The sequence below is a fragment of the Trachinotus anak genome, unplaced genomic scaffold, assembly GCF_046630095.1.
Source record: "Trachinotus anak isolate AG129_WGS33_773 ecotype Australia unplaced genomic scaffold, CSIRO_AGI_Tana_v1 ptg000024l, whole genome shotgun sequence".
In the NCBI taxonomy this organism is placed as follows: Eukaryota; Metazoa; Chordata; class Actinopteri; order Carangiformes; family Carangidae; genus Trachinotus; species Trachinotus anak.
The window spans coordinates 7709707-7735027 of NW_027273875.1; the positions used below are offsets into that span (position 1 = coordinate 7709707).

Below are 25321 nucleotides of genomic sequence, written 5' to 3' on the forward strand. Positions count from 1 at the left end.
AGGAAAAAGAAAGCTTAATAATATTGTAATTAAAAAAGTTTTGTCCTTAAGATTAGGTGATAAACAGCCCATCATGGTCAGGAGTAGGATGCATCTTGGAGAACTTTCTTCACTGTGGATTGAAACTGTCTCAGCGTTTTCTGTCTCTTCAAGTAAATATATAAACTGACTCCATGATGTTGAGATCAGGGCTCGCCATCTGTTGCAGGACTCCCTGCTCTTCTTGTTTCTGAAGACAGTTCTTTATGTCTGTCTGGGATAAGGTTGGGGTTTGGGGTTGTTGTGATGCTGCAGAATGAATCCGGGATCAGTCAGATGCCTCCTTGATTGTGTTGCATGATGGATAAGAATCTTAACAAAGTGCCAACCTTTCCACTGCGCTGTTATGTTTTTATTTGTTGATAGTTTGAAATGTAGACATGTCCACTGAATGAGTGGTTCTAAAATTTCAAATTTCAGCAAATATATTTAGAATCAACTGGGTTCAGTGTTTCTTCATTACATGACGAGAACTGTGTGCTACAGCTGGTTGCAAGATGGGTGTACATTTTTTTTTTATACTTTGTATTGTGTCCTGTCTTAAATTGACACAAAGGGATATTAAGGATGTGTATGATATGTACAGTGTGGAAAGGGACTTGAGGGGAAATCTAGGTGACTGCTGTTGTTGTGCCTGTGCATCTGTATGCTTATTGGATCATTACTGTTGGAGTGGTATATGGCTTTACTGCATAATTGTGTGTTTGTAAGTATTTTAATGACGTAACAAGAGTGCAATGTTCACAACAGAGGGCTGATGAGGCTGTTCACTGGAATAGTCAAGTTTCAGTGCTCAATAATATACTTTTAGTTTGTTTTTCTTGGATCCATAGTCATATAATTTGGCAGCGAGTGCACCAAACTGTCAGCCTTCACCTTGTATTCTCTAATGTGCCGTCAGTGACCTTGTCAGCAAAACCAGCTTGTGTCACTTCCCTGACACACCCTGGTACAGAGAAAAGCAAGAAGTAAAGACGAGCAATTCCAATGAGGCTTAACTGTGCAAGGCCGAGTATTAACTTTTTGACACATGACAGTAGACTCAATACAACAACAAAAGTTTTATTAGCCAACGTGTAAAGCAAAGTAACAATCGTCAGCTGATTAATCAGCTCTAAAATCTCTACAAAGGTCAAGCAATGCAGACACAGTATTGTACCTTATAGATTATAGAAACTCATGATATGTACTGATGTCTGACCTTTTCAAAACACCAACATGCAACCTGAGAATTTGTGGATGTGAAGGTTAACAAATGATACAAATGATACAAAATCACTGAGTGTCATTTTAGTGTCTGGAGGTACACAACAGAACTAGTAATAGGACCGTCATGTCAGAACAAGTTGGTGTAGTTAAAGATAATTATAAGAATACACTACTTACAAGCAAGTTGGTAATCATATAAAAACTTGTTTAACACATCATTGTTAATTATCTGCTTCAACAGGACGTTCATTTCATCACTACACTATCAGCCTACACCCTTTTAAAGATGCACGAGCTCAGCCAATGTAGTTGGGTTAGAGGTTAGGTTTAGAAACTTATTTCACACACACAAATGTAATATTAGTTCAACTGCACCTAAAATGTTAATGTCATACCAACAGTCTCTACCACAGGTTACAACTAGCCCTGATTTTTGAAGAACTGTTCTAAATTACAAATGTAATTATTAAATGTTATTTACAAGAATGAAAACCTTAATAAACCTTAATAGAAACAGAATATTTTACATTATAACTGTTTGTGTAAAAAAGCAAACAAAAAAAAGAAACAGATAGGTACACGGACTGAGGGAGTTCTACTGGAGGTAATTAACCTGAAGAGTCAATAAATGTAATAAAAATCTGATTGTAAGAGTTTTTTAAAAAAGTTCTAAACTGCATTTGCTGAGAAAATGTCTATTGCACTCCACTTAATTTCCCTTGCAAAGAAAATAACTTAATACATTTAAAAACACAGCTTTTTTTCCTAAAAGTAGGACTGGCATTATCTGTACTTCATCTGACTTGTTGTGTTTACATGAAGATGCATCACTTGAACAAAAAAAGGTTAGTTTTCTCATTAGGAGGAAGACAAAATTGGAAACACAGAAACACACACTCTAGACATATGTGGAGAAATGTGAGGCTAAAATGGGTCACAAGCGGTCAAAATTCTATTAAAAAAAAAAACCTATAAACGTATGAAAGAGGTCTCATTACCTAGCTGTAGTAAATTATTGAATAGAAATCCAGTCAATAGAAAACCTTGAGAAAAAAAAAAACATGCTGAGAGAAATTTAAAACCCAAGGCGTTTTCCTATCGTGACTTCGGCTCGCAGACTATACCACAAATGATGACTTCTGTTTGAAATCCCCCTGAAAACAAACATAATAAATAAACATCATCAAAATCTAAATAAACTTGGCTGTGATATAAAGCTTTTAGAATAACAACAGGTGGATTCATACTTACATCATCATCATCTTCACCACCATACAATGATTGGGGCTGGTAGACCACGTTGGACTTTGGTTTGCTGCAGGGAAGAAAAAAAAAAAAAAAAATATATATATATATATATATATATATGTTGAAATAGTGACAGAGATAACAAATCAGTTTATTCATTATCTGCTAAAATCCACTGCAATGTAGTTAAAAAAAAAAATCTTACCTTTCACTCTTCTCTGTAAAGGGAAAAAAGGAAACAACATAAGCGGATAAAGTATGTGGTACAGATGTACATACATTTAGCTCTTCTTGTTTTAACTGTTTAGCTATGCGTTTCATGGAGGACATGCTTGATGATGGTGAGACCGAGCTGAACCATTGAGGATATAAAGAGCAGATTTCTACACAGTCTCTTCAAAGATATAAAGGTTGAAAATGCATCTGAATCTTCCAGTTAGTGGTGAGCATGATTATGCTGAAAATTAAAATAAAATCCTGTCATTTCCCCCCCATCTGGGGGCTTTGGGGGATGTAAACATGAAATATAATGCTGCCATGGCATCAGTGTCAGTGAGTTAGCTTTCGGCTGCAACTTGTTTACATTTTGGCAAACAGGCACCATTACAAGTATGACGAATTAGCCATTAACAGTTGCTGTTTCCAATGTAACCATGGATGTGGTGACAACTATCACTCGATTACTCTGAAACTGAAGAAAACTTAAAAAGGTGATAATTCTCAGGCAAACTCTGGAGTTGTAAGCAGCATATTTTTCTATCTATGATTTCTAAGTGGATTTATGGACAGTTATTACTAACGCACATAATAATATCCTCGGGAAGTGCAAGTCACACTGAATCAAAAACTATGTGCATCATGTCGGTGTGTTCAGATTGGAGTCAGACTGAGAAATGACTCTGAAAAGAAGGATGAATTTTGGAAATTGCAGCAATCAGGCCCTATGGATTTCAAAACACCTTAACTGCCTCGTGAGCTGTGTGTCACAGTCACCAAATCAGCAGGCCAAATTACACTCATTACCCTCAGGTTGTTTTTAGAAAACTGGCATGCACCTGTCCCGCTCACCTCACACAGTATCTTCACCTCCCATCACTCTATTTCTGTGACCCTATCTTATATCTGGCACAAAGTGGTGCAAAATGTGATGCTGTTGTGTCTTTGCTAGTTTCAGTCCAACACAGGTGTCATTTTATCGATTTAGCACCGACATTGTGTGTTGGTCTTAAAATGAAGTTTGGTCAGGTGCATTGTTGGCACATTGCTATCTTGAGGAAGCCAAAAGCAAATGACCAACAAATACCTGGTGTGAAGTCAATGATGCCATATTTCCTATTTTAAGGGCACATTGTGACATTTCCTCTTTGGGCATGGGCACAGTGCCATTATGCATGACTGTTCACTGCATTTACCTTCCTTAAAACAACAACAAGCTACACCACAACCACAAACTCCTCTACATACATCAGATTGGTCAGTTGTAATGCAATATAACCATATGGAGACCCCACATAGCCCGTGTACCTACCACCTTGCACTTGGCATTAATTATTCAAATTTCAACTGAGGGTGCAAAACATTAAACTGTTTAAAACTTTGCACCCGGGCCTGAAAGGTGGAATACTGCTGTTGCTGGAGAGTCTGCTTGTGTGCTTTCACTTTGCGGACCATCAGATCCGTTTCCTCTGCTGAAAAGTGTTCTTTCTTACTACCTAGCAAATCTGCCGTAAAAATAGAAATCTGTAGAGGTACAGGCAGATCTGGCTTTTAAAGTGAAAGGGATATGGCACTTTGATTGTTTTTTTGTTTTTTTGCATGTTACACCCAAAACATACCGATGATTAATTAAGAGACTACATACAACCCTGTTGAACCATGCACCTGGCGCTGCAACCATTTTTATGCCACTAAACTCATAAAAGTGGATCTGGACATACCCGCACTAGCTCTGTCTGCTTAGATCATTAGAGTAGAGTCCATGTTACCAGATTTAAACTTCTATTTCATTCAGTATTCAGTATTTTCCTATTGTGTTCTGAAGATCATTTTATGTATACATTCACATATATCATTGATGATATATTATGAAGTTGTTGTTTCATAGTGTTACTTCAACACCTGATGAAGGTTAATGATGACTTCATGCTGACAGTTTAGTTAGGTGTAGAATACAACAGCTACCACATTTAACTACCTAAAAAAAAACAAAAACATTGCCACTAACTAACGCTAACACTCTGGCTAGCTATCTCAGATTCTTTTACTCCTGCCTGTGTGTGGACTATGTGCTGTTTAAGCTAACTATACAGAGGTCCATGGTTTCTGGAAATGTCAAGTATCAGAATATCAATCATCATAGAAAACTCACTTGGCAGGTACCCTTTCTTGTTGGCATACCAAATGCCGAATCCCAGTAGGGCCAGAAGCAGCAGAGCCACTATTACCCCGGCAACAATTCCTCCAGTGTTTACGTCGCCTTCAAGAAAACATGACATTTTTCAGATTAGCTCAATTACAGTCAATCATCATAGTGTTGTAAACTAGTAAATTTCAGTAAACTTGAAAACTGTTCCAGTGCTCAAATTATTATATATAATTATTATATATTCCTTTGATGCCAAAGCAGTTTAATGTTGTCTAAGATCATGCAGCCCACTACACCAGCTGACACTGGTTGAATACCCAACCTTAATTTTAACTGATTTCATTTTATTCCCTGTCAAGGACAAACTCATCAGCTCAGACCGAAGTGTGCCTTTGAAATTAAAGTGAAGAGCACTTACGGACATCCATTTTCACAGCTCTACAGCGCTGAGGAGGACCAGCATCATTGAAAGCCTCACAGTAGTAGTCACCTGCGTCCATCTTGGTTGTCTTGGAAAACGTCTACGGAGACAGACAGAGCACAAAATTTGTAATTTTGAAAGCCACAACTGTCACAGTAGAGATGTGCAAAGTAATGAGTTTTAACTGACCAGGTCACCACTGTCTGTGTTTAGGCTGTACGTAGTATTTTGGAAGCCAGAAATCTTGTTAGGCTCATTGGGCAGAGGGACGTTATTTCTGTACCACTTGTATTTGGGAGGAGGCGAGCCAACGCTGTCATGGCAGGACAGGGTGGCTGGCCTGCCTGTCGTCACTGATGATGGGATCCTACACACAGGCGGAGATGGAGCCACTGCGGGACATAACATTCAGTTTTCAGCTGGTCTACTCAGATAGAGTACGACACAGATTACATTACAGAACATTAGGTTTACATCAGAATATCAGTAATTTTACGGTGGTGATGTGAGTGTGGTTGGAGTATAAACTGAAAGATGTGTTTTCATAACGTGATCAAAGAGGATCCTTACCCAGAACAGTCACCTTCACGCCGACTTCACCAAACTTGCTGTTGCCTGACACCTCACAGTCGTACACTCCATTATCGTTAGCGGTCATTTTGGAGATTCTCAGATTGCTACCGTACACTGTCACTCTGTCTGCATATGGCCCTGTGGAAAAGTTGCTGCATTACATAACATAACAAAAGCATTCACAGAGCACGGGTTTCTGCCAAAGATGCCTCGTCCTCTAAAATTGTCATTTATCAATACAAAATATTTGTGACAGTGATCATGAGATCATCAAGTGACTTATCAACATTTAAAATTTGCCATCAAAGTTGGTAGGATCACATTAGGGTGATATGAACGTGTCAACTGAATCTGTCTGTAACTTCACAACAAATTTAGGGATTTGGAATCAAATACTGCAAAAAAGTATTGAAATTTCATTAGGTTCATTTAGTCGTATTTTTTAAAATAACTCAAAATAGTGGAAAATAAATATGCATAGGTAATGCCTACATGGATTGATACTGGGTGAGCTGACCCAACTTTCAACCTAAAGTTCATGAAATATCTCTTATAGCAGATTTTGAGATATTGTTAACATGCTACAGATAGACACAGACATAAAAAAAAAAGAAATGTCCATCTACTTACCTGTTGGTTTACCATCAAAAACCACATATGTCTGTGAGCCTTTTAAGTTCTTGAATTTCCACTCAACTCTGGCGTTTGAGCCAAAGTCCCCTGAATAAGAGCATTTCAGGTCAGTCCCTGAAACAACAGAAAGAAAGATAAGACACAATGCTCACAATAAATCCAAAAAGAACACACAACTAGAGTGTGAAGGTTTTCACAATTATCATTATTGATATATATATTATATTATGTAATGTGTAATGACTCCCAAGATGAAGACCAGTGATAATGCATTACAGATGACCAAAATCAAAATATAATCACAGAACTTCTGATCAGCAATGTGGATGTGTTTGTACGGTAGGATGTTCTACAAACTACCCAATGACTGATAAAAATTTTACTTGTATGTTACCTTGTGCTTAGTGTTTTTTGCATTTTAATTAACCTGTATTGCATAGTGTGCACCTCGTCAAAACATATAACTATACTTTGGCTACAGTGGCTAAAAGCGTGCCATGTGGTGGCCGTAAGAAGTGATTGGACTGGCTGATTTGGGCTGTTGCCGTTTTCTCCTACAAGTTTTTGATGACAACATACACATTTCCACTGCAAACGTCGGGAAGACCGAGAGCATCTCTCTGATGATATCTACTGCTGAACTACAAATCAGTTCCTTCACCAGAGACACCTACTGTATGACCACTGTAGACAGAAGTATAATCCCTCATACTTTTTTGTTGAAAAAAACATGGTTGTAAGATCACGCAAATTTTCAACAGACACTTCATTGATAACACTGTTTATTTACTTCCTGGCTCAAATTAATCTATATGTACAGTTAATCTATATCTATGAGACTCACCTTCATTCTCTTTCACCCGCACATCTGGAGTGCTGGTAGTGACTGAAAAGCCACTTACACCTAAACACAGACATTAAAATAAAATAGGTAATTAGACTTTAAAAAATACAACTTCTTGTTTAATGAACTGATGTTACTGGAATATATAAACATAATAATCTACAAACTGGATGCACGACAGGCAAAGGAAAAACATTTTATACGCAATATACAGTATATACTGGAATAACAGACACAACATGGCATATTCTACATATTGAAAAGGTTTAGTCAATGAGTTTGCTTATGATGCAATATTGCCTCTTAAAACCCAAGTGATAGCTATTCATCACCACATATTTAAAAAAAAAGTGCTATGTCTAAATTCTCACTTCCCTTTAGTACAGCTGCTGCTTTTCGTTGTTATAGATTAGGGCAGTCGCTGCAGTGGATGCAGCAGCAGCACCCATCCAAAGCAGAGAGAACAGCCATGTTGTAGTTACTGGGTTGGAAGCCTGTATTTTTTATCTCCCTTACATGAGGTTAAACCTTGGCAAGAAGCAAGATAAAGGCAGTCTGCTGTAATATTTACAAAGCTGAACACAAGAAGCAGCAGTAGACATGAAGACTGGTTAAACTTAGACTGAGGCTGGAATGACACAGTTTGGATGGAGGTTAGCGTCAGTTCTGCTTTTTTCATCACAGAATAACACCTGAAATTGGAGCTCTCATTGATCAGCTTGGGAAAGTGATTATATGAAAGAATAACGATTGAACACTTAAGGTTATTTGAATAAGTCAATTTGACCCTTGAGAAATTGCTACAGGCCATTTTTTTTTTTAATGTTTTATGGACTAAATGATCAATTGATTATATATAGAAAATAAGCAGCATATGAATCATATTGAAAATAATTGTTAGTTTCTGCCCTACAAACATGATTTTATATCACTAAGTGTACTGAGCTAATTTAGGGTAAAAATATCTCCCGCTGTGTTACCAATAGATGAGAGTGTATGATTGAAGAGAAAACACTTAAAGATCAGAGAACACACCCCTCAGTAAAAGACTGAGAGCGTGCTCACAAGCCTTCAGGGTGTGGACCAAAAAAAAATGTGGCTCATGCCTGTCTGCTGAACCAGAAAACTTCCGGTGAAACTGTCAACAGTCTGCCTGAAACTGGGTCTTTTCAGACACAGCAGTGCTGACACCAGACACCGGTGACTAAATCATTAATGCATATAGTGACCAGCCTGTCTGTCACACCATTTATGCATCTATTGCACCACTTTATATTACAAGATATCCACTGCCTTTACTTTAAGTGTGGGGAGTTAGACATAAGTTAGACAGTTAGATATAACTACTACCTTGTTGTTTGACAAGCCATCGAGAGGCCTCAACTACAGAGAACAGCAGCAGGAGCCAGTTAATTATCAACTGTGTGCAAAGTCTGTCATTGTACATGCCACCCAACTTACAACAAAATGACAACATAAACATAACTAAAACTTCAAAGTAACTTAAGATCATTCAAATTCACAAATGACATTTTCATTGCAGGTACTTCAATGACAGGCAGACTTCCTCGAATACTGCACGTTTCTCACAGGTGGTCTCAGCTGAGATAAGGTGGCACAGTCACAGTTTTGGTTTGGCAGAGAGACACAGACTTTCAGTGTAAAATGAAACCAGAGCACTACATGACTTCCTTGTTTGCATACTTTGCAAGTTTCAGGGTTGGGGAGATAAATATCTTTCAAGATAAAGTGCTGGGTATACATGCAGGTTAGAAAACCATGGGAAACTCACTTTAAAGCCAGACAGTAAAATTTGCCTGCCTATAAACTGCATTGTACATGGTCTCATTCATAAATACATTAATTAACAAACCATTAACCAGGACAAAAGTTGCAGATACTCACTTAAAATAATGGCCCATTCTCCTAAATGAATTAGATCCAAATACCTTGATCACATGATGAGTGGCTGCTGGATTTGTAAACAGATGTTTCTCACAAATTCAGAGAGCACATCACTTTAACTCTGGTGGAAATATATAGATCTACAGCCGAAAGTAAGGGGAAATCTAAAAAAAAAAAACCTGGGTTGTGATCACTTATTAATCACACTCCATGATTGCTTTCCTCAAAGGCAAGGTGGAAACCAACACTATTGGGGCCTTCAGTGTGCAGAATATTATACAATAATACAATGCACTGTGGCTTCACAGAACTGCCTTCTACCATTACCACATTCCTATTTACATATAATAGTCACAACAGGAACAGGAATGTGAAAATAGTGATATTACAGGCTGCGTTTGTGAAGCACCTCATACTCCTCTGGTCAAATCACAATGGCAGTTCTTGCGCCGCCTGTGCATGTTTGTGGTTGCTTATCTTCGGCTGATGTGGTGGATCTGTTGGTCTATTTTTAAAAGAGACATCATAGCAAAAAAAAAGGTCAAAGTCTTCTGTAACTTTCAGATTACAAACAAGGATCCGTTTTTAACATTCATCTTCAACTTATTACCAACCTCCTGAACTCATATATAAGCAGAAGAGACACTGAGCGGGCCGACGCTTTGTTTCCAGCACCAGGCCCCGGGTTTCTCTACGGTAACACCACACCTGCTAACAGTTCATTTAGTGTTTAGGGGCTAAATAGCGACTATCATTACTACTGTAGTCTTTGTTGCCTTTGTTGTTGCTGAGTTAAACAGTGCAACAGTGAAGACTTTTAAGCGTTCAAACTAAAAAAAACTTCCACTCACCTGACACTGCGTAAAGGAACAGCGCCGTCGAAACCAGCTCCCTGATAAACATGTTTGGTCCTTGTTTGTTCCACGAAAACCGTTATCCTGTAAAAAAAAAACGAGCAGAAAATGGACATAAGTCTTCCTGACGTCGAATAAACACCCAAACGCCGATATTTTCCAACTTTTACCTCACTGTGTCGACGTCTCTTGCTGCAGTGACCGCCCGCCCTCACCTACGGGACCTGCCCAGGTGACAACAGGCTCGTTGACTTCCGGGAATGGGATCCTCTCAGGTGCGTGGTGACGACTGACTGGAAAAACAGGTTTGGTCAGAAACAAACTTGTCTTTAAAAAAAAACACATTGTCCAGAAGAGAAAACAGGGGCAAGCAGGTCGTTTGGTGTCAGCCAGGTGATATTTACTCAGGGCACAGGACAGGTTGGGTTCAGGTCCCTCCCTCCACCTCTCTCAGCTGTCGGTGTGCTGCTGTGACACTGATTTCCATGTCTAGGTTTTCAGCCTGTTTTATCTCCTTCTTCATTTGAATACAAACGTGCTCCATGATGAGTCAGACATGATTTTTGCTAAATTTGCTTATTTTCTGTCATATGCTCATCCTGTATTTTTCATTCTTGATATTACAACAGAACTTCAGCCAAAATGATCTGACAGTTTTTTTGAAACGCTGTGATAATTAAGATCATATTTATTCAGCCATATCATTAGAAACCAAAAATAATGAGCCAAAATACTACGATGATTAGTAATAGCAACGTGACATTAATGACAATAAAGACTGTGGAAACTATCATTACTTTTATTAGGGTGTATGAAGTGCAATAATATTAGTTTGATAACAGTTTCAAGTTCAGATCTCTTATACAGGATTGGGCGAAAAGCTGTAACTTAAAACAACAAATGTATCTGAAACAGTGATCATGGACACAACAGATACTGTGGATAAATACAAGGTGCAACATTTTGTATCACAGTCTGAACTCTGTAGGAATATCAGTTGTGTTATGTTGCCTCTTCGGCCCCTTTCACCATCTGTGAGCATTAAGTGTCCTTTGTGTCTATTTCTTCTCAGTTTATGAATTATGACTTTGTACATAAAGACATAAATGATGTAAATGCATTGTGTCTGATTAGTGATAGGTAACTTCATTTCTACAAATCAATCAGCATACAGCAGATATACAGTATTTACAAAATCAACACAGGCGGTAATATGTTTATTTTCTACGCATCAGTGTACAGATCTGACCACATGTCTATTTCATGATAAATTTCAAGAGAGGTTCAACTTGCCTTTCCTTGTAGTCGTCTGGCATACAAGGTAATACACAGGTAGGAAACCTCAAAACCAAACAGCAGAACATCATGATTACTATTAATATGTCTAGTATTATTGTTACACAAATGCTCCTGAACAGATGGTAATGATTAGGCATCATGATGACTCAAGTGTGGCAGAACTTGCTGAGCTTGCGTCCACAATTTGGAATTAGCCAAAGGGGAAATATAACTTCAACTCGACAACGTGTGAATTTTACAGTTGTTATTCTGCTCCCTCCTCAGCAAGACTAAATATTTTCACTCTCCGTCTTTTACCTCTGTCCATAGTTGTACAATTACACTATGTGGCCCAAAGTATGTAGACACACACAAGTATGTGACAGAGATATTTTTGAGAGCTTGGACTGTTTTTCGTGATTTGGCCTTGGACCCTTTTTTTAGTTAAGGGAAATCATAAGGCTACAACACACACAGTGATATTTTAGTCAATATTATTGGTGCAGAACTTAAAGCCTTGACCTCAGAAAACCTTAGATAAACTGGGAAACTGACTAGTCAGGCCTTATCGCCAAAACGTCAGTGCGGATTTGACTAATGCCCTTGAATGGGAGCGAATTCCCGCAGCCGGGTTAGAGAATCATGTGGGCTTCCCAGATGAGCACAGGCTGTTGCAGCAGCATGGTTTTCGAATGGTATTCGTAATGCTTGGACATTCACATATACTTTATTTGGCTGTCCACATACTTTTGTGACAACGGTCTAACTATGGGTGCCAGCATGTCTAGTAAATGCACCAAAATACAAAAGCACATGCAAAAGGTGAAAATGAATACAGCTGCAAACCAGCAGGTTACACTGGAGGTGCTCCCAGATGCCAGGGGGAGTGATGGGCTCGAGTGGGATGAAAAGCAACAGATACTTATGCTTATGTAACTGAGAGAGATATGTATGTGTTTTTGGTTGCATTTGCTGCATATCCCTTTATGTACATAATTTATCCTTAGGTGCCACTGAATGTTAATTCCAAACCACCTACACAGACATGATAATCTCCTTTGCCCATTTTTAAACTTTCTTCATGACTATAAACCCTGCAGTCACTTCCTTCCTCTTTTTGACGCTTTCCAGTACAATCTGATTTAGCACAGTGCAGCCCTCTACAGAAGATCAACAGCACCTTCAGTAAAATAGTAACTCCAGACACACACGTCAGACTTCATGCATAAACACATTTAATTCACTTTTGCATTGTATTTGTCATCAAGGAAAAGTTCCTCATGGCTCAGTCCCACATTTCATTTTGGTTTGTTTGAACCATTTAATGAACCTTGTTCTTCTTTGTTGATGCCTTTAAATTTCAGTTCAATTTATTGTCATTATACAGTACATAGTAAAGCAGTGCTTTTCAGTGCATTTAAATGATTGTGCTTTGGCTACACACCAACTACTCAACTTTATATATATATGAGTAAAAATCCTTTACATTATCAGAGAAAACATTGCACCATAAAAGCATATTCAATGTAAATGTATAAATAGGACCATCATGAGCCTCGGCTGAACATGGATCGTGTGTCTCAGGCACAAGTTAAAGGCAAAATAAACACTGAGTTTGTGTTTAGGTTTTCTTTGTTACAATCACTGCAGGATTTTATACATTGCCTCCTCAGGATAGAGTAGAATAGAGACTTTATTGCTCATGCATGCATCATTAAACAGTCAAAAACAGTTTTAGAGTTTTTGTTTCTGTGTTTATCACTAGATTAAACCCTGCCAAAGCTGAAGGTGCTGCCCTACCCAGTTCTTATTGACAAGTACGACATGATCTTCCGCTAGAGGATCCATGTGGCACAAGGTCGCCTCTATCTCCTCTCATCGTTCGGCAGCCAAGAAGAGACACAGAGGACAGATCTCACTCAGGCAAAATAGATTGCTTATCTTAAAGAGCGAGCGATGGAACTCAGCAATAAAGTCACACAAGGCAACGTTGCATCACTATTGAGCTGGGAAAATTGAAATTGTTAGATAGTATAGCAAAAGCAATTTTCATCTCTTTTAAAATCTTTCCTATTTGCAGCCCTCACTGATTTTCTTTCCTATCTTGTTATTAAGTCTGTAGGCTAAAGCTAAATATCTTTAATTACATTGAATAAAATCAGTAAAATTATTGAATGTAGATATTAAGAGAACATAGACTTTTAGTTTTAGGACTAAGTCACATTCATGCTCATCACCCTGTTGGGTAGATGTTAATCTGGATCTAACATATTTGTTCTGTACATTTCAGAAACTGATTATATGTGAGAGTACTGTAGGGATAAAGTGTATGCAGCAGTACGTGTACTTAGTATTGAGTGCATGATGCTGAGTATGCAGGCCTGTTACATACCAAATACAGCATATATTGTACATACATTCAGTTCAACTCATTGCACTTTGTGCATACACACAACTTGAGGGAAGGCCAGTAGCAGTCACCAGATGATTATGGGTGCAGTGTTAAAGTATGCAGCAGTTTGGCGCCTAGTTCACAGCCAGTGAATTTCCAACAGCATGGGAAGTGTCATCAAGGTCAGCAGTAGGCCACTGCAGCTTTGTAATAGGACACTCCACGCTGAGCAGGGGAGGAGGAGTTCTGCAATAAGAAAAAATAATGCAAGTTCAGAAGGGGGAGCGTTTGTGTTTGGCAGACACTCAAATGTTTTCTTTTTGTGTGTAAAATAACAGGATGTGCACATCCGTGGTAAACAATGTCCATGAGCACACACAGCTTACTTTTGTCAACCACTGAGGTTTTGGACGCCGTGGCTGAGTCGGGCTGCTTGATGTTACAGGTGAAGTTGGACTTGCCGTTGGGCAGGTTTTTAAACAGCAGGCGGCAGTTGTTCCCTGGAAAGATACGCGCTTTGGCACGCTTCTTGAAGGGGGCATGCTGCTCCTCATCTGGGTCGGTGGTGTCGAGGAGTCTTTCACCTTGTGTGTACTTGCAAAATGCTTCTGATGAGTCAGCAGAAAGCGCATATTTGCAGTCCATCCTGAGGTTGTGCTCATCTATTGAGCAGTAGGTCAACTGAATCACCTTCTGGGCTGATGCAAAGCCTATGCACAGTATAACGCAAAGAGATGATCTGATTTTAGATTTATTTATTAAATCCATTAAAATCACATCATCAATGCAATGATGAAAATATTGGAAAAATATCCTCATCATGTAAGCTAAAAATCATCTTACCAAAGAGTAAAATTGTTGTAAGGAAGAACATTCTTCCAACTTTCCTACAAAAAAAAAGAAAGAAAAGAAAAAAGAAAATGATATTGAGAAAAATAGGACACGCTCACACTAGATAAATACTTTACAGTAGAACCAAACACCCAGCCTTTTTATTTTGCTCCACTGTCTTTACATCTTTATTATTATTGAGCTTCCAAGCAAATAAAGCTGACAATGCTGTAAAGAGTGGGGTCAGATTTCAGAGACTTGAATGCCACACTTCTGCAGCTCCTCTGCAAACCCACAGAGGTTACTGTAGAAAAGTCACTGTAGCATAATACTGAATAACTGAGTCCAACACAGCCTCACTGTTTGCGCTGCAAAGAGATGAACTGCAAACTTCACTGGTAAAGTGCCAACACTGACGCATTTCTGTGCTTAACGTCTCTCGAGAACATGGGTTGATTATTTTCCCGCTTGGATTCAAGACGTTAAGAAAATACATACAGCAGCCCAGCAATATTTAGCTTGCCTGATGCAAACCTACTTGCGCCTTCATTCATATATTTGCTTTAGTGCTGACTGCAAAGATTTCATCCAGAATAAAAGACAGAAAAAAGAGCAGCCTCTGTAGCAGAGTTAAATATTTGATCTTAAATCTGATTCAACATATAATAATATAAGAATCATTCTCACCTTGTCTGATGCAGTTTGAGCCTTCCTCAGTGCTCTGCAGTGTGATGCCGGGGGTAGATACAGTAGAGGTCGGCTTATAGAAGAAACATAGGAGAGAGGGAGGGGGACAGAGAGAGAAGGGGGAGGGGGAGAGAGAAGGTGGGAGAAAGTGCTGCTCCAGTGGACTTTGGGGACATTTCTCAGTATTGTATAAGGATTTTTATTGATCTTTATCCTCTGTTTAACCAGAGGACAGGGGATCACATGTCAATACACAAACCTCTGGCCTCATATCAAAAGACTTAATTCAGGCTGCTGAATGAGAAAGAAGAAGGAAATGTTGTGATGGGTTTGAGACACCTCAGCAGCTGTTTTACATTTCCTCATAATATGTACACTTTAATATAAAAACACAGACAATTCAATCAAACAACCAAACATATCGAAGATCTTATATACTCCATTGATATCATAAAGGAAAAACAAAATAACACACAGGAGGATACAATATGTGTTTGGGTAAAGGCTAATAATAACAACTTCATTAATTTTACACAGAAGTAGTACAAGTGCCAAAATTAGACTATTGAGTGGGCTATGATGAAGCCACAACTGATCTAGAGTATGTTCGGACTTAGCCAGCTATCAAGAGTCTACAGCCATGCTAGCAGCTTTTTGAGGCTGTATACACAGCGGTGCTTTAAGCTAAATGCTAATGTCAGCATGCTAACTTGCAAAATGAAAGTGGCTGATGAAGAAACCTAAAAACAGTTGTTCAGATGTTTACAGAAGCTCAACACCACTAAGCCACCTGTTCTATTCAATTCAATTCAATTCAATTTTATTTGTATTGCGCCAAATCATAACATACATTATCCCGAGGCACTTTACAGGGTAAGGTCGAGACCTTACTTTGTTCTAGAGAAAAACCCAACAGTTCCCCCAAAGAGTAAGCCCTTGGCGACAAGGGGGAGGCAAAACTCCCTTTTAACAGGGCGGCGGTCTGCCTCGACCGGTTCTAGATGAAAAGACCAAAGACATCTTTTCATCTGGATCCAAAATTTTATGTCAATCAAACTAATAGCTGATATATAATAGATTTTTCAGTCAGGGACAAAATGGTGGACAGACCATCTAACCAACCTTGTTATTCCTAGAGCCACTACTTGCATGGCAAAAGCTTAATCGCCTGGTAAACCACAAGTCTAAGTAAAACCCAGTGAAGAGCTGGAGAGGACACAGTAGAAATTATTTTTTAAGTAATAGGCTACATTGAAAATGAAGGAGAGTCAGTAATCACCCTAGAAATGCTGAGCCAAATCAGCTGCTGTCTTCAACAAAGATGTACACAGACTCTCCGGCCGGCATCTAAACAGTCCATAGCACTATATTTGGTCACAAATATAGTGTGACCAAATGTTACTCTAAATATCTTCTCTAAACATTACCAAATATTCTATGGTAATGTAAAACAATGTAACATTGGTGAATATCACCTACAAAATATTAAGAACAATGAGAATTTCTTCCTGCTAAATCCACTCAGCCAGGCCAACTGTATCCTCTGCATCCACTGACTGTATCCTCTGCATCCACTGACTGTATCCTCTGCATCCACTGACTGTATCCTCTGCATCCACTGACTGTATCCTCCTCACCCTCTTCACACTGCTCGTCCATTTTGTCAAGGTCCTTCCTAGACAGCTGCTGAACGACTGCCATACTGAAGCAGTCTCCCAGGACACTCACAGAAGTGTCGCTGAGTTCTCTGAAAAGCATAAACCACAGCAAACAACGAAAGCCACTTTACTCTGCGTATTATTTGATATATGAAAAAGACATATTTTTACAATTTAGCCTCCTCTCTTTAGATTATCAGAAGCAGAGAGAGCAGGATTAGTGTAGAGTAGTATTCATTAGAGATTCTGGTGTGATCCTGGCTGCTCCTCCGCTGGATGCTGTTGCTGATTACTGCAGGTGAAACACAAAGCCACCACCTATTCTTCATCAACAATGTACACTATACTATGAGCAAATACTGCCATTGTAGTATCACCAAGTATTGATTGAGTCACTGCCTTTTAAAGCCCTGCTTTGTACACTTTTCCAGTATTTCTGCCTTAAGGTCCATAAAAACTGCTCATGTTGCAACAGCAATCAAAGTGTGTTTGTTTCTTTTCTACTATCTCTCTTACTCAACATTGCTCTTAACATTAGTGTGTCTGATTTTGGTCTTCGGGGTTTCGTGGTAATTTAATTTTCCTTCACTGTGCCTATCAGGCCAAGACTGGCACACACCTGTCACGTGTATGAATGAGTATTCATCATTGGACACTGTTTATACGCTGCATACATCTGTCACAAAATATTTGTCATTAGGTCCTAAAATTTAAATAATAATAATAATAATAATAATAATAATAGGCAGGTCCTTAATATCTGACAAAGATGTTATTTTTGCATTTAATGTAAAAAAACCAAACATGTTTTTTAGTGAATGTGCTTTTATTCTGAGGGAAATGACAATTGTATCCTGCTGTTTCGCAGAATTTGTTGTCTGCAAAGTTTGCTTGGTATGCTTAGCTATACCATCAATAAATTACTGTTTAAATGTTACATGTGATTCTTATTCCACCATGTTTGTTCGACTGATTCATATAAAAAAATCACATGACCCGTATTTTAATATAAAGCTGTCGTTGGTGTGCTTTTGATTTTTTTTTAGCCAGAACCCTGCAGGGGCGACACAGAACTGCTGTAATAGTAGAACTGTTTCTATCTACCAAGGTATTTTGAACACATCTGTAATTATTGTCATAACATTTTAAATTTAGATTTTAAATTTAAGATTTTTTACCTTAAAAAATAATAGCATTTTTCTTCGATAGCTTCCATTCAATTTTTCATCTTAAAATATATTTGTACATACTGGATATGGCACAGCTGTTTATATTGGATATTTGTCCTTAATCTGTACTATGTGATTATTTTGATGTAAAAATATGATTTTTTCCTTTAGCTTGTTATGTGTCCCACTGACCCAAAGTACAGTGTAGAGAAACTGCATGAGTGTAGCCTCATCTGCAGTTTGTGCTGGTCTGCAGGCAGAACAGCACATCTAGGCCTGTGGGATACAGTAATATACAGCGCTTTTTGCACTTTGTGTGCACACTGAAAGTTTCTTATGTTGTTCTGCTTTAATCACTGATGGTATTCTGGGGCTGCACGTTCAACTTTCCCATGTTGTCCTATGTTGAACTCTGCCAGGTGATGATTGAACAGATATTCAATCTCAACTGAGCTGCACCTGTTTGTCACGGACTGCCATCGTCTCAATATGGGTTCACATCCTCTCACTGAACATTGTTCCTACTGATCCTCTTTAATCACAATTTTCAATTTTCACCACTGCACATACACTTAGATAAAGTAAAAGAAAATGCAGCTGTGAACTTTCTATTTTCTAGTGGGTACTAGGTCATTATGGGCTAATATATATATGTGTGTGTGTAATTTTTTTTTCTAGTCAACTACAAATTCTTTTCAAACTCTACAGTACATTTGTCCATATGTAGTCTCTGAACTGCGGCAAAGAAAATGAAGAAGAAGGAGGTCTTGCCCTGTGTCTAATACATGAGTGGTATAATGCAGATGGAACAAATGTGGTTCTCATAAATAAGACACAGTCAAACTACATGGTGTGAAAATGTTGTCCACCTGCACCTTTCATGAGATGCCACTGATACTGGCAGCTCTGTCATATGTTGGCACTTCTAGTCTTTATCCTGCAGAGGGAACTCTTCTTTTGCACCAAGATGAGTGCCCCCCCATAACAAGAATGTGGATGAGAATAGTAATGGTAAGAAAAGCAAATTGATTGGTTGCTTGCCGTTATGTAGTCTATAAAAAAAAAACAAAAAGACATCTACATCTCAACACTGTCAAAAGGCCAAAGTTCCAGTTTCCTACAGGAACCTAAATGCATTAAGATTGAGTCTGACAGGAGGGGGTAATGTGCATGAAACCTCAGTTCAGTAACTTTTGTTGTCTGATAAATGGAAGGAAATCGAAATCATAGAATATGATCATTTAGGATAACAGCAGTCCCTCGCTGTGTCTGTGTGTGTTTGAGTGAGGACGGACAGTCAGCGCTGCTCTGCTGATGCTGATGCTGATGCTGATGCTGATGCTGATGCTGCTCTGCACGGCGGCACACCGGCGCAGCTCAACCCACGACGCAGGGACCGAACATCCGGTAAGAGCGGCTCTCTTATCCGCAGGCTGAAGAAATAAGGCTTATAGATATGTCAGCGTGGGCAAAACCTAGCATTTTCAGATCGGTGTCAGAAAGATGTCTGCATGGCTGTCCGGCTCTTTCACCTGCAGTAAGGACAGAATGCGCGCATACACAGTGAGGGGAGCTCGGCAGTCTGCTGCAGTGTCAAGTCACTTCATGGGCGTAGTCCTGTCTGCATTTGGGCTGCAGGGAGCACAGCACAGCCAGGCTCGCTGGAGACGGGCGAGCAGTAGCCAAATATATGCCGCAGTCTGTGCTTATACGCGCAGTAGGTCGTTTACTTTAATTTATAACCAGCCTGTGTTCTTCTGACTGTAATCGCTGACGGCATCCTGGGGTTGCATGTCCAACTTTCTCATATTGTCCCATGTTGAACTCTGCCAGGTGATAACGTGGTGTGAAGGTCATTGATCTGGTCGGACAGACAGAAATCACCATGGAGCTGCACCTGTTCGCCACGGCCTGTCTCCTCTTTGCCAGGATAATGATAACGCACCAAACTCACAGTATGTGTGTTTCTCTATTCTTGTAATGATTTGTCTTCAGACTGGCATGTCGCCGTTTAATTTACTCAGGTAGCATGTGGCTGTAATTTCAGGTTGTTGTAGCCAGAAGTTAGTGTGATGTTGGGCCCTCATCCATTTGAAGCTGGTTTTATAAAGGCTGCTGTGGGTGATTATACCATGAAGATAAATTCTTGCAAAAAAAAAAAAAAAAAAGACACATAAATGTAATAAAATACCTTTGTCCTTGTGGTGAATAAATTTTAGAGGCAGTTGGAGAGCAAGTCCTCTGTAAAAAAAAATTAATAATACTGCAGCACAGGTGTCATTACCCGGTTTCTCCACAGGGATTAGTTCAGTTTAATTGGGATTATGTAATCCAACAACAAATGAAGATATGGCATCCTTACAGTAGGATGGAGTTACTTTCTGCCTACACTCATCTGAATGAAGGATGGGAGGGGGGTTGAAATGAGTAGTAACTGTGGGTTACATCATCCCAGAATCTCTGTACACTTGGACATGTTCGTGTTCTTAACAGATTGAGTCACAGTTGATCTAACTGCATTTTTTTTTTTTTTAAATCTCAGGTCATGAGAAAAATACTCATGTTAAATAAGGAATAACAAACTGAATATAAAACACAAAATGGCTTAATTTAATTATACAAGAAACTATTAATACTCAATAATATGAAATGCTATTTTACCATTCTTATTTAGTTTGATCTTATTTTTTTAATTCATACCCTAATATGAAGAATTTCAGTTTCAAAATGCCCTTTTTCAAAAGTCTGTTTTTATTTCATGACGTCACTTTTTTATGTCACATACCTGTACCTAGCTGGCTAACTAGCAAGGCGAGGTTGTGCTAGTTAACATTGAGCTAGTTATCAGTGTTAACACTGACTTATCACTTTGATGCCGAGTAATAATCTAAACTCACAAATTGGCCCGGCGCTACCTACCCACTACAGTATATCCACTATTGTTTCTAAGTTTTACACATTTTATGTTTATTTCATAATGACTATTTTATTTACTTCATATTGAGCACTTTAAGGTTTCATAGGTATCTTTTTTTTTGAAAACAATAGTATTAATGTTCACGAGTCAGCATCCAGAGTTTAGCAGTCATTTGTGCTCTTATGCAGTTTGATGAAATGTTTAAGAAAAAAAACGCTGCCTCAGATCTTCTAAACTGATGCAGACCTATCCTCATAATAGATTCAAGACTGTCATTGCCTCCTTACATGTCTCTGCTAAATATTCACTAAAATCCTGGAAAATGAATCTTTTCCCATATTACAGTTCTCTACTTCCCTATCAATTTTGCTTCTCTCATTTCACTATGAAAAAGAAATGAACTTTAATACAATATATTCTTGTGTGTACTATGAATATGGACATAATGTACTACTGTAACACTGTTTGCATCTCTTTCAGTGAACCCAGTGTCTACGTTTCTGTTCACTCCGCGAGGGCCCCAAATGTTTCCATGTCTAACTTACCTGGAGCGAAATGTAAGGGTGGACTGTGAGTTTCCACCCACCTACCAGGTCCCTGGCCCCTACTGTGAGTATCGTCAGGATAGCCGGCTGGTGGGCAGCACCTACCCCAACGCCGTCATCTACGTGTCCACTGAGGACCGCAGGAGGAGCAATGTCAGCCTTGTCACTCCCTCCCTGTGCCGCCTCACTTGGGCCCCGCTGGCTGATGAGAAGCCTTACACCTACACCTGCAGAGTTTACCAGGGCAACAGCTGGAAGGAAAACAGCATGGCGGTGCATCACAGTGAGTACAGTTTACAGTTGTTTTGTGGCTCTTTGGTCCCTCTGAATATCGGTAGAAACAATATCTAAACTCACACTCTGGTCTGTTGCAGGGATCCTGCCAATCTGCTCCGCAATCAGTGTCATGTTTAAATCTGCACCGTGGTTTTTGTCACTGGTGATGTCACTTCCTGTGGCTGTGGGTCTTCTGAGTCCATGAACTCTCCCTTTACAGAATAAAAACTCAGTGGACATTTTACATGATTTTTGACTCACACTGGTTTGATAGTTCATGGTTGAAACCATGTGGGGTGATTTTCTTTTCTTCTTTTTTTTTAAATCATTATTTTTAGGCAGAGTATAGAAGCCATGACAAAAAAACACTAAATGTATAAGACTGAATAAAACCATCTCATAATCTCATTTAGCACTGGACAACTGTGTAAAAAATATATCACTAAGGTGTGAAAGATTGTATGGAATAAACCTCATTCCCACCACTGTACCTTGAACACCATTGTTTCGTAATGCTACCAAGAAATCATGGTGATTACAGTGTAAGCAAATGCAACAGTGAATAGTATTAATTTTCTATTATATTAAAAAAAGAACAGATTACAGACAATCTTTTGAACTGTTGTCTCAATCAGGTCTCCCTTGTAAATAAGATTCATTGGGACCGGTATCAGCATTCAAACAATAATTTCGTTAATGGCCAAATGACCATTAATTTTGTGGGTTTTTTTTAAACAGATTCTTCTTATAGATTTATATTGCATCTTACTGCTGTTCACAACACAAATGGGTTTGATTATACTGTATATACTGACATTAAAACACTTAGATCTGGTGCTCCTGCAACATACAGTTATATATGAAAGAGTGGAGAGCCCTTAGATTTGATGAATTGTGATTCAGTGACTCACTGAAGAGTGAAAACATTGCAGCTTTTTGTCTGTCAGCTCTGCCCCTAATTTTAATTTAGTTGTGTTATGTTAAAGTCTCACCACTTTGCTCAACTATACTTACAGTACTGTATGTAACCTAGATAAGTATTCAGATGGATGTTATGGCTTTTGAATAATAGTATTGAATAACTGCTCAAACACTGCCTTTCCTGCTAGCAATGCTAACCTCAGACACCTTCAGTACCTTTAAAAAGAATTAAGAAGTTATCTGTACACTGGACCCTGAAGTGAGCTTCGCCTGGTTATAAAACAGCAGCTCAAATAGAACCAGATATTTTCCCCCTCAGACAGCAATAAAACAAATCCTCAAAATGATTGGAATGGTTGTTCCTTGTTCCGCTGAAGACCCTTGTTTCACTCAGTCCTCTGATGCTAATCTGCTCAACAGCCTAAAGACACATAGATGCGTTGTAGGCAGATGAGGTGGAGGTTTTAGCTCTGCAGCCTTGCAGTCAGACTGATACTGCAGCTGAGTGAGTATCCCATTCCCTAATAGTTCAAAAATTAACTGATGGACAGACAATGTCAAGATAGTATATGGTGAGAAGTGAAGGTGGAACTGTAATGTTTTGCACAGCAAATATTCATTCGAATTTAAATTAGACAAGCTCTCTTCCTGTACGCATGTGTTAATGTACACACTATGTGAGTAGCATGAAAAAATATTCTGGCTTCATGTGTTTTTTCAAAACTGCTTCCATTTTAATTTTTAATGTTTACAGTGTACACGCCTTCCACATTTAGGGCCTTTGTAGGCTCTCTTTATGCTGCTTACTTAATTTAACCTTCATGCTTTTTATTATTTATTTTGCCTTGATGTCACATGTAGACCTGTAATTGTGTTCACAATACATTTCCAATTTATATTACCATCATTTTCTGATGTTGTGCTGCTCAGTATTATTTGCACAGTAGTTCTTGCAATAAAGATGTCCTTATATTTTTCAAATAGACAAGTCAGCTCAATTTATTTATTTTACTCTATTACCAAATGAGTGCTAAACTATAGCAAAACTATAGTAACAAATAAAGGTTATGCACAAAAAAAGTTTCAAGTGTTTTCTCTTGTTACTGTTCAATACAAAAATACACAAGTACATTTTATACAACCTATATTCAAATAAGTGCAGCAGCATCGAAAAGGCTGGAATGGGAAAATAATCACACTTGAATCACCAGATCATAGTCTCTCTGTCCCTAATGCCAAAAAAGTCAGTGGGAACTTGTCCAGGGTGTATCTTACCTCCAGTGTATGCTGGGATACAATCCGGTTGCATAGACCATGAAAACAACAACCAAATTAGTATAAAAGAATCAAAAACTCTTAAACCTGGAGCGTTTGAAGCCATCACTGGTCTGAAGCTCTGATTATGGGATACATCACACACACACGCACGCACGCACGCACACACCTCCCTTTTACACTAGATGTCTCCAAAACATTGAGTTGCTGTGCTTCCACTTTTTGTCCTGCAGAGGGAACCCCTGTTTCACACCAATGTTTGACAGCCCTCTAAAAACACACTCATGCTGCTACGTGGTTATACGGTGCAATTGCGCCTCTATATGCATCAGGGTCGACAGGTCTCTTTGACATAACAGGAAAAAGGCAGGTGTCATCCATAACATTAATAATGACTAATTCCTATTCAGTTCCAGGGTGCTGATTTTGTGCATGCTGGTTCCTGTCCTGATTTACTGGAAAGTTTAAACTGAACACAGCCACCATTAATGTTGTTAATTACACCTGTGTAGTGGTGGAAAGTGACTAACTGACTACTCAAACTTTATACTATCTATCTGTCCTATTAAAACCATCCACTAAGGACATGTAGGTGGATGGAGGACTAAGCATGTATGTAAAGGGAGAATAAGATGAAAGGTGCCAGATTTTGTTCTTTTGAACAGCTGTCTCAAAAGTGTGCTGAATAAGCTAAGTAATGTCACTAATGATAAGGATGCAAAGACTGTAGCTGACATCACTTCCTGTCATAATAAGCATACTGCAGTTCAGTGGAAATATTTTCTGCATGGAAATGGCATGAGCTCTACAAAGGAAACAAATAAAAATAACCTTGAACTTTTCTACTTCACCAAAATAAAACCCGTCTGTGGCTCTGAAGAAGGCTTAAAAAATAACTCTTATCAAACCATAAAGGTTATATCTGATTGGTTTGAGACTCATAAAGTCCAGTGTGGAGACATCAGCCTTAATCTGGCAGGGATGGTCTTCACACTAACTTTATCCAGTACCAGTAGGTTGTTTTGACCCACTGTTAGTGTTAATTTCATGTTCCTGGTGGGTTATACAGTATACCCATACTAACATATGGGCATCTTGACAATGTTAGACAAGACAACAAGCTCAATGTTTACCTTTAAACTGTCATAAAATTATTTTTAGTTGTACAAAACAATGTGTATGTGACATTCAAAACATCCAAGGATAGACATGTTATGAGTTTTTAGTTTGTTAGATTATAATTCACATCCATACTGTATTTTAGTTTAAGTAAATAACCCA

At 38.7% G+C, this 25321-nt stretch overlaps 3 protein-coding genes across 5 annotated transcripts; 1 reads left to right on the forward strand and 2 right to left on the reverse strand.

The window, feature by feature from the left end:
- Window positions 1-1085: 1085 nt before the first annotated feature.
- On the reverse strand, window positions 1086-10568 carry f11r.1 (F11 receptor, tandem duplicate 1). 2 transcript variants are annotated; one of them, XM_071460715.1, is made up of 11 exons: window positions 10496-10568; window positions 10262-10384; window positions 10089-10175; window positions 7333-7392; window positions 6486-6602; window positions 5853-5993; window positions 5472-5674; window positions 5280-5382; window positions 4865-4972; window positions 2500-2563; window positions 1086-2402 (listed from the first exon to the last, which is right to left on the reverse strand). In XM_071460715.1, the coding sequence occupies exons 3-11, from the start codon at window positions 10138-10140 to the stop codon at window positions 2324-2326; spliced, it is 927 nt and encodes a 308-aa protein (XP_071316816.1). In that variant the 5' UTR covers window positions 10141-10175; window positions 10262-10384; window positions 10496-10568; the 3' UTR covers window positions 1086-2323. The 2 variants fall into 2 exon arrangements, with proteins under 2 accessions (XP_071316816.1, XP_071316817.1); XM_071460716.1 differs by lacking the exon at window positions 10496-10568 and adding an exon at window positions 2702-2714 and having other exon boundaries at window positions 10262-10478.
- On the forward strand, window positions 10255-23846 carry LOC139607651 (uncharacterized). 2 transcript variants are annotated; one of them, XM_071460717.1, is made up of 5 exons: window positions 10288-10366; window positions 19391-19513; window positions 19940-20061; window positions 21504-21851; window positions 21943-23846. In XM_071460717.1, exons 3-5 carry the CDS (start codon window positions 19992-19994, stop codon window positions 22047-22049), a joined length of 525 nt encoding a protein of 174 aa, XP_071316818.1. In that variant the 5' UTR covers window positions 10288-10366; window positions 19391-19513; window positions 19940-19991; the 3' UTR covers window positions 22050-23846. The 2 variants fall into 2 exon arrangements, with proteins under 2 accessions (XP_071316820.1, XP_071316818.1); XM_071460719.1 differs by lacking the exon at window positions 19391-19513 and having other exon boundaries at window positions 10255-10366.
- On the reverse strand, window positions 12582-19945 carry thy1 (Thy-1 cell surface antigen). The gene is made up of 4 exons (XM_071460720.1): window positions 15280-19945; window positions 14605-14648; window positions 14148-14471; window positions 12582-14007 (listed from the first exon to the last, which is right to left on the reverse strand). The coding sequence occupies exons 2-4, from the start codon at window positions 14633-14635 to the stop codon at window positions 13901-13903; spliced, it is 462 nt and encodes a 153-aa protein (XP_071316821.1). The 5' UTR covers window positions 14636-14648; window positions 15280-19945; the 3' UTR covers window positions 12582-13900.
- Window positions 23847-25321: the final 1475 nt, after the last annotated feature.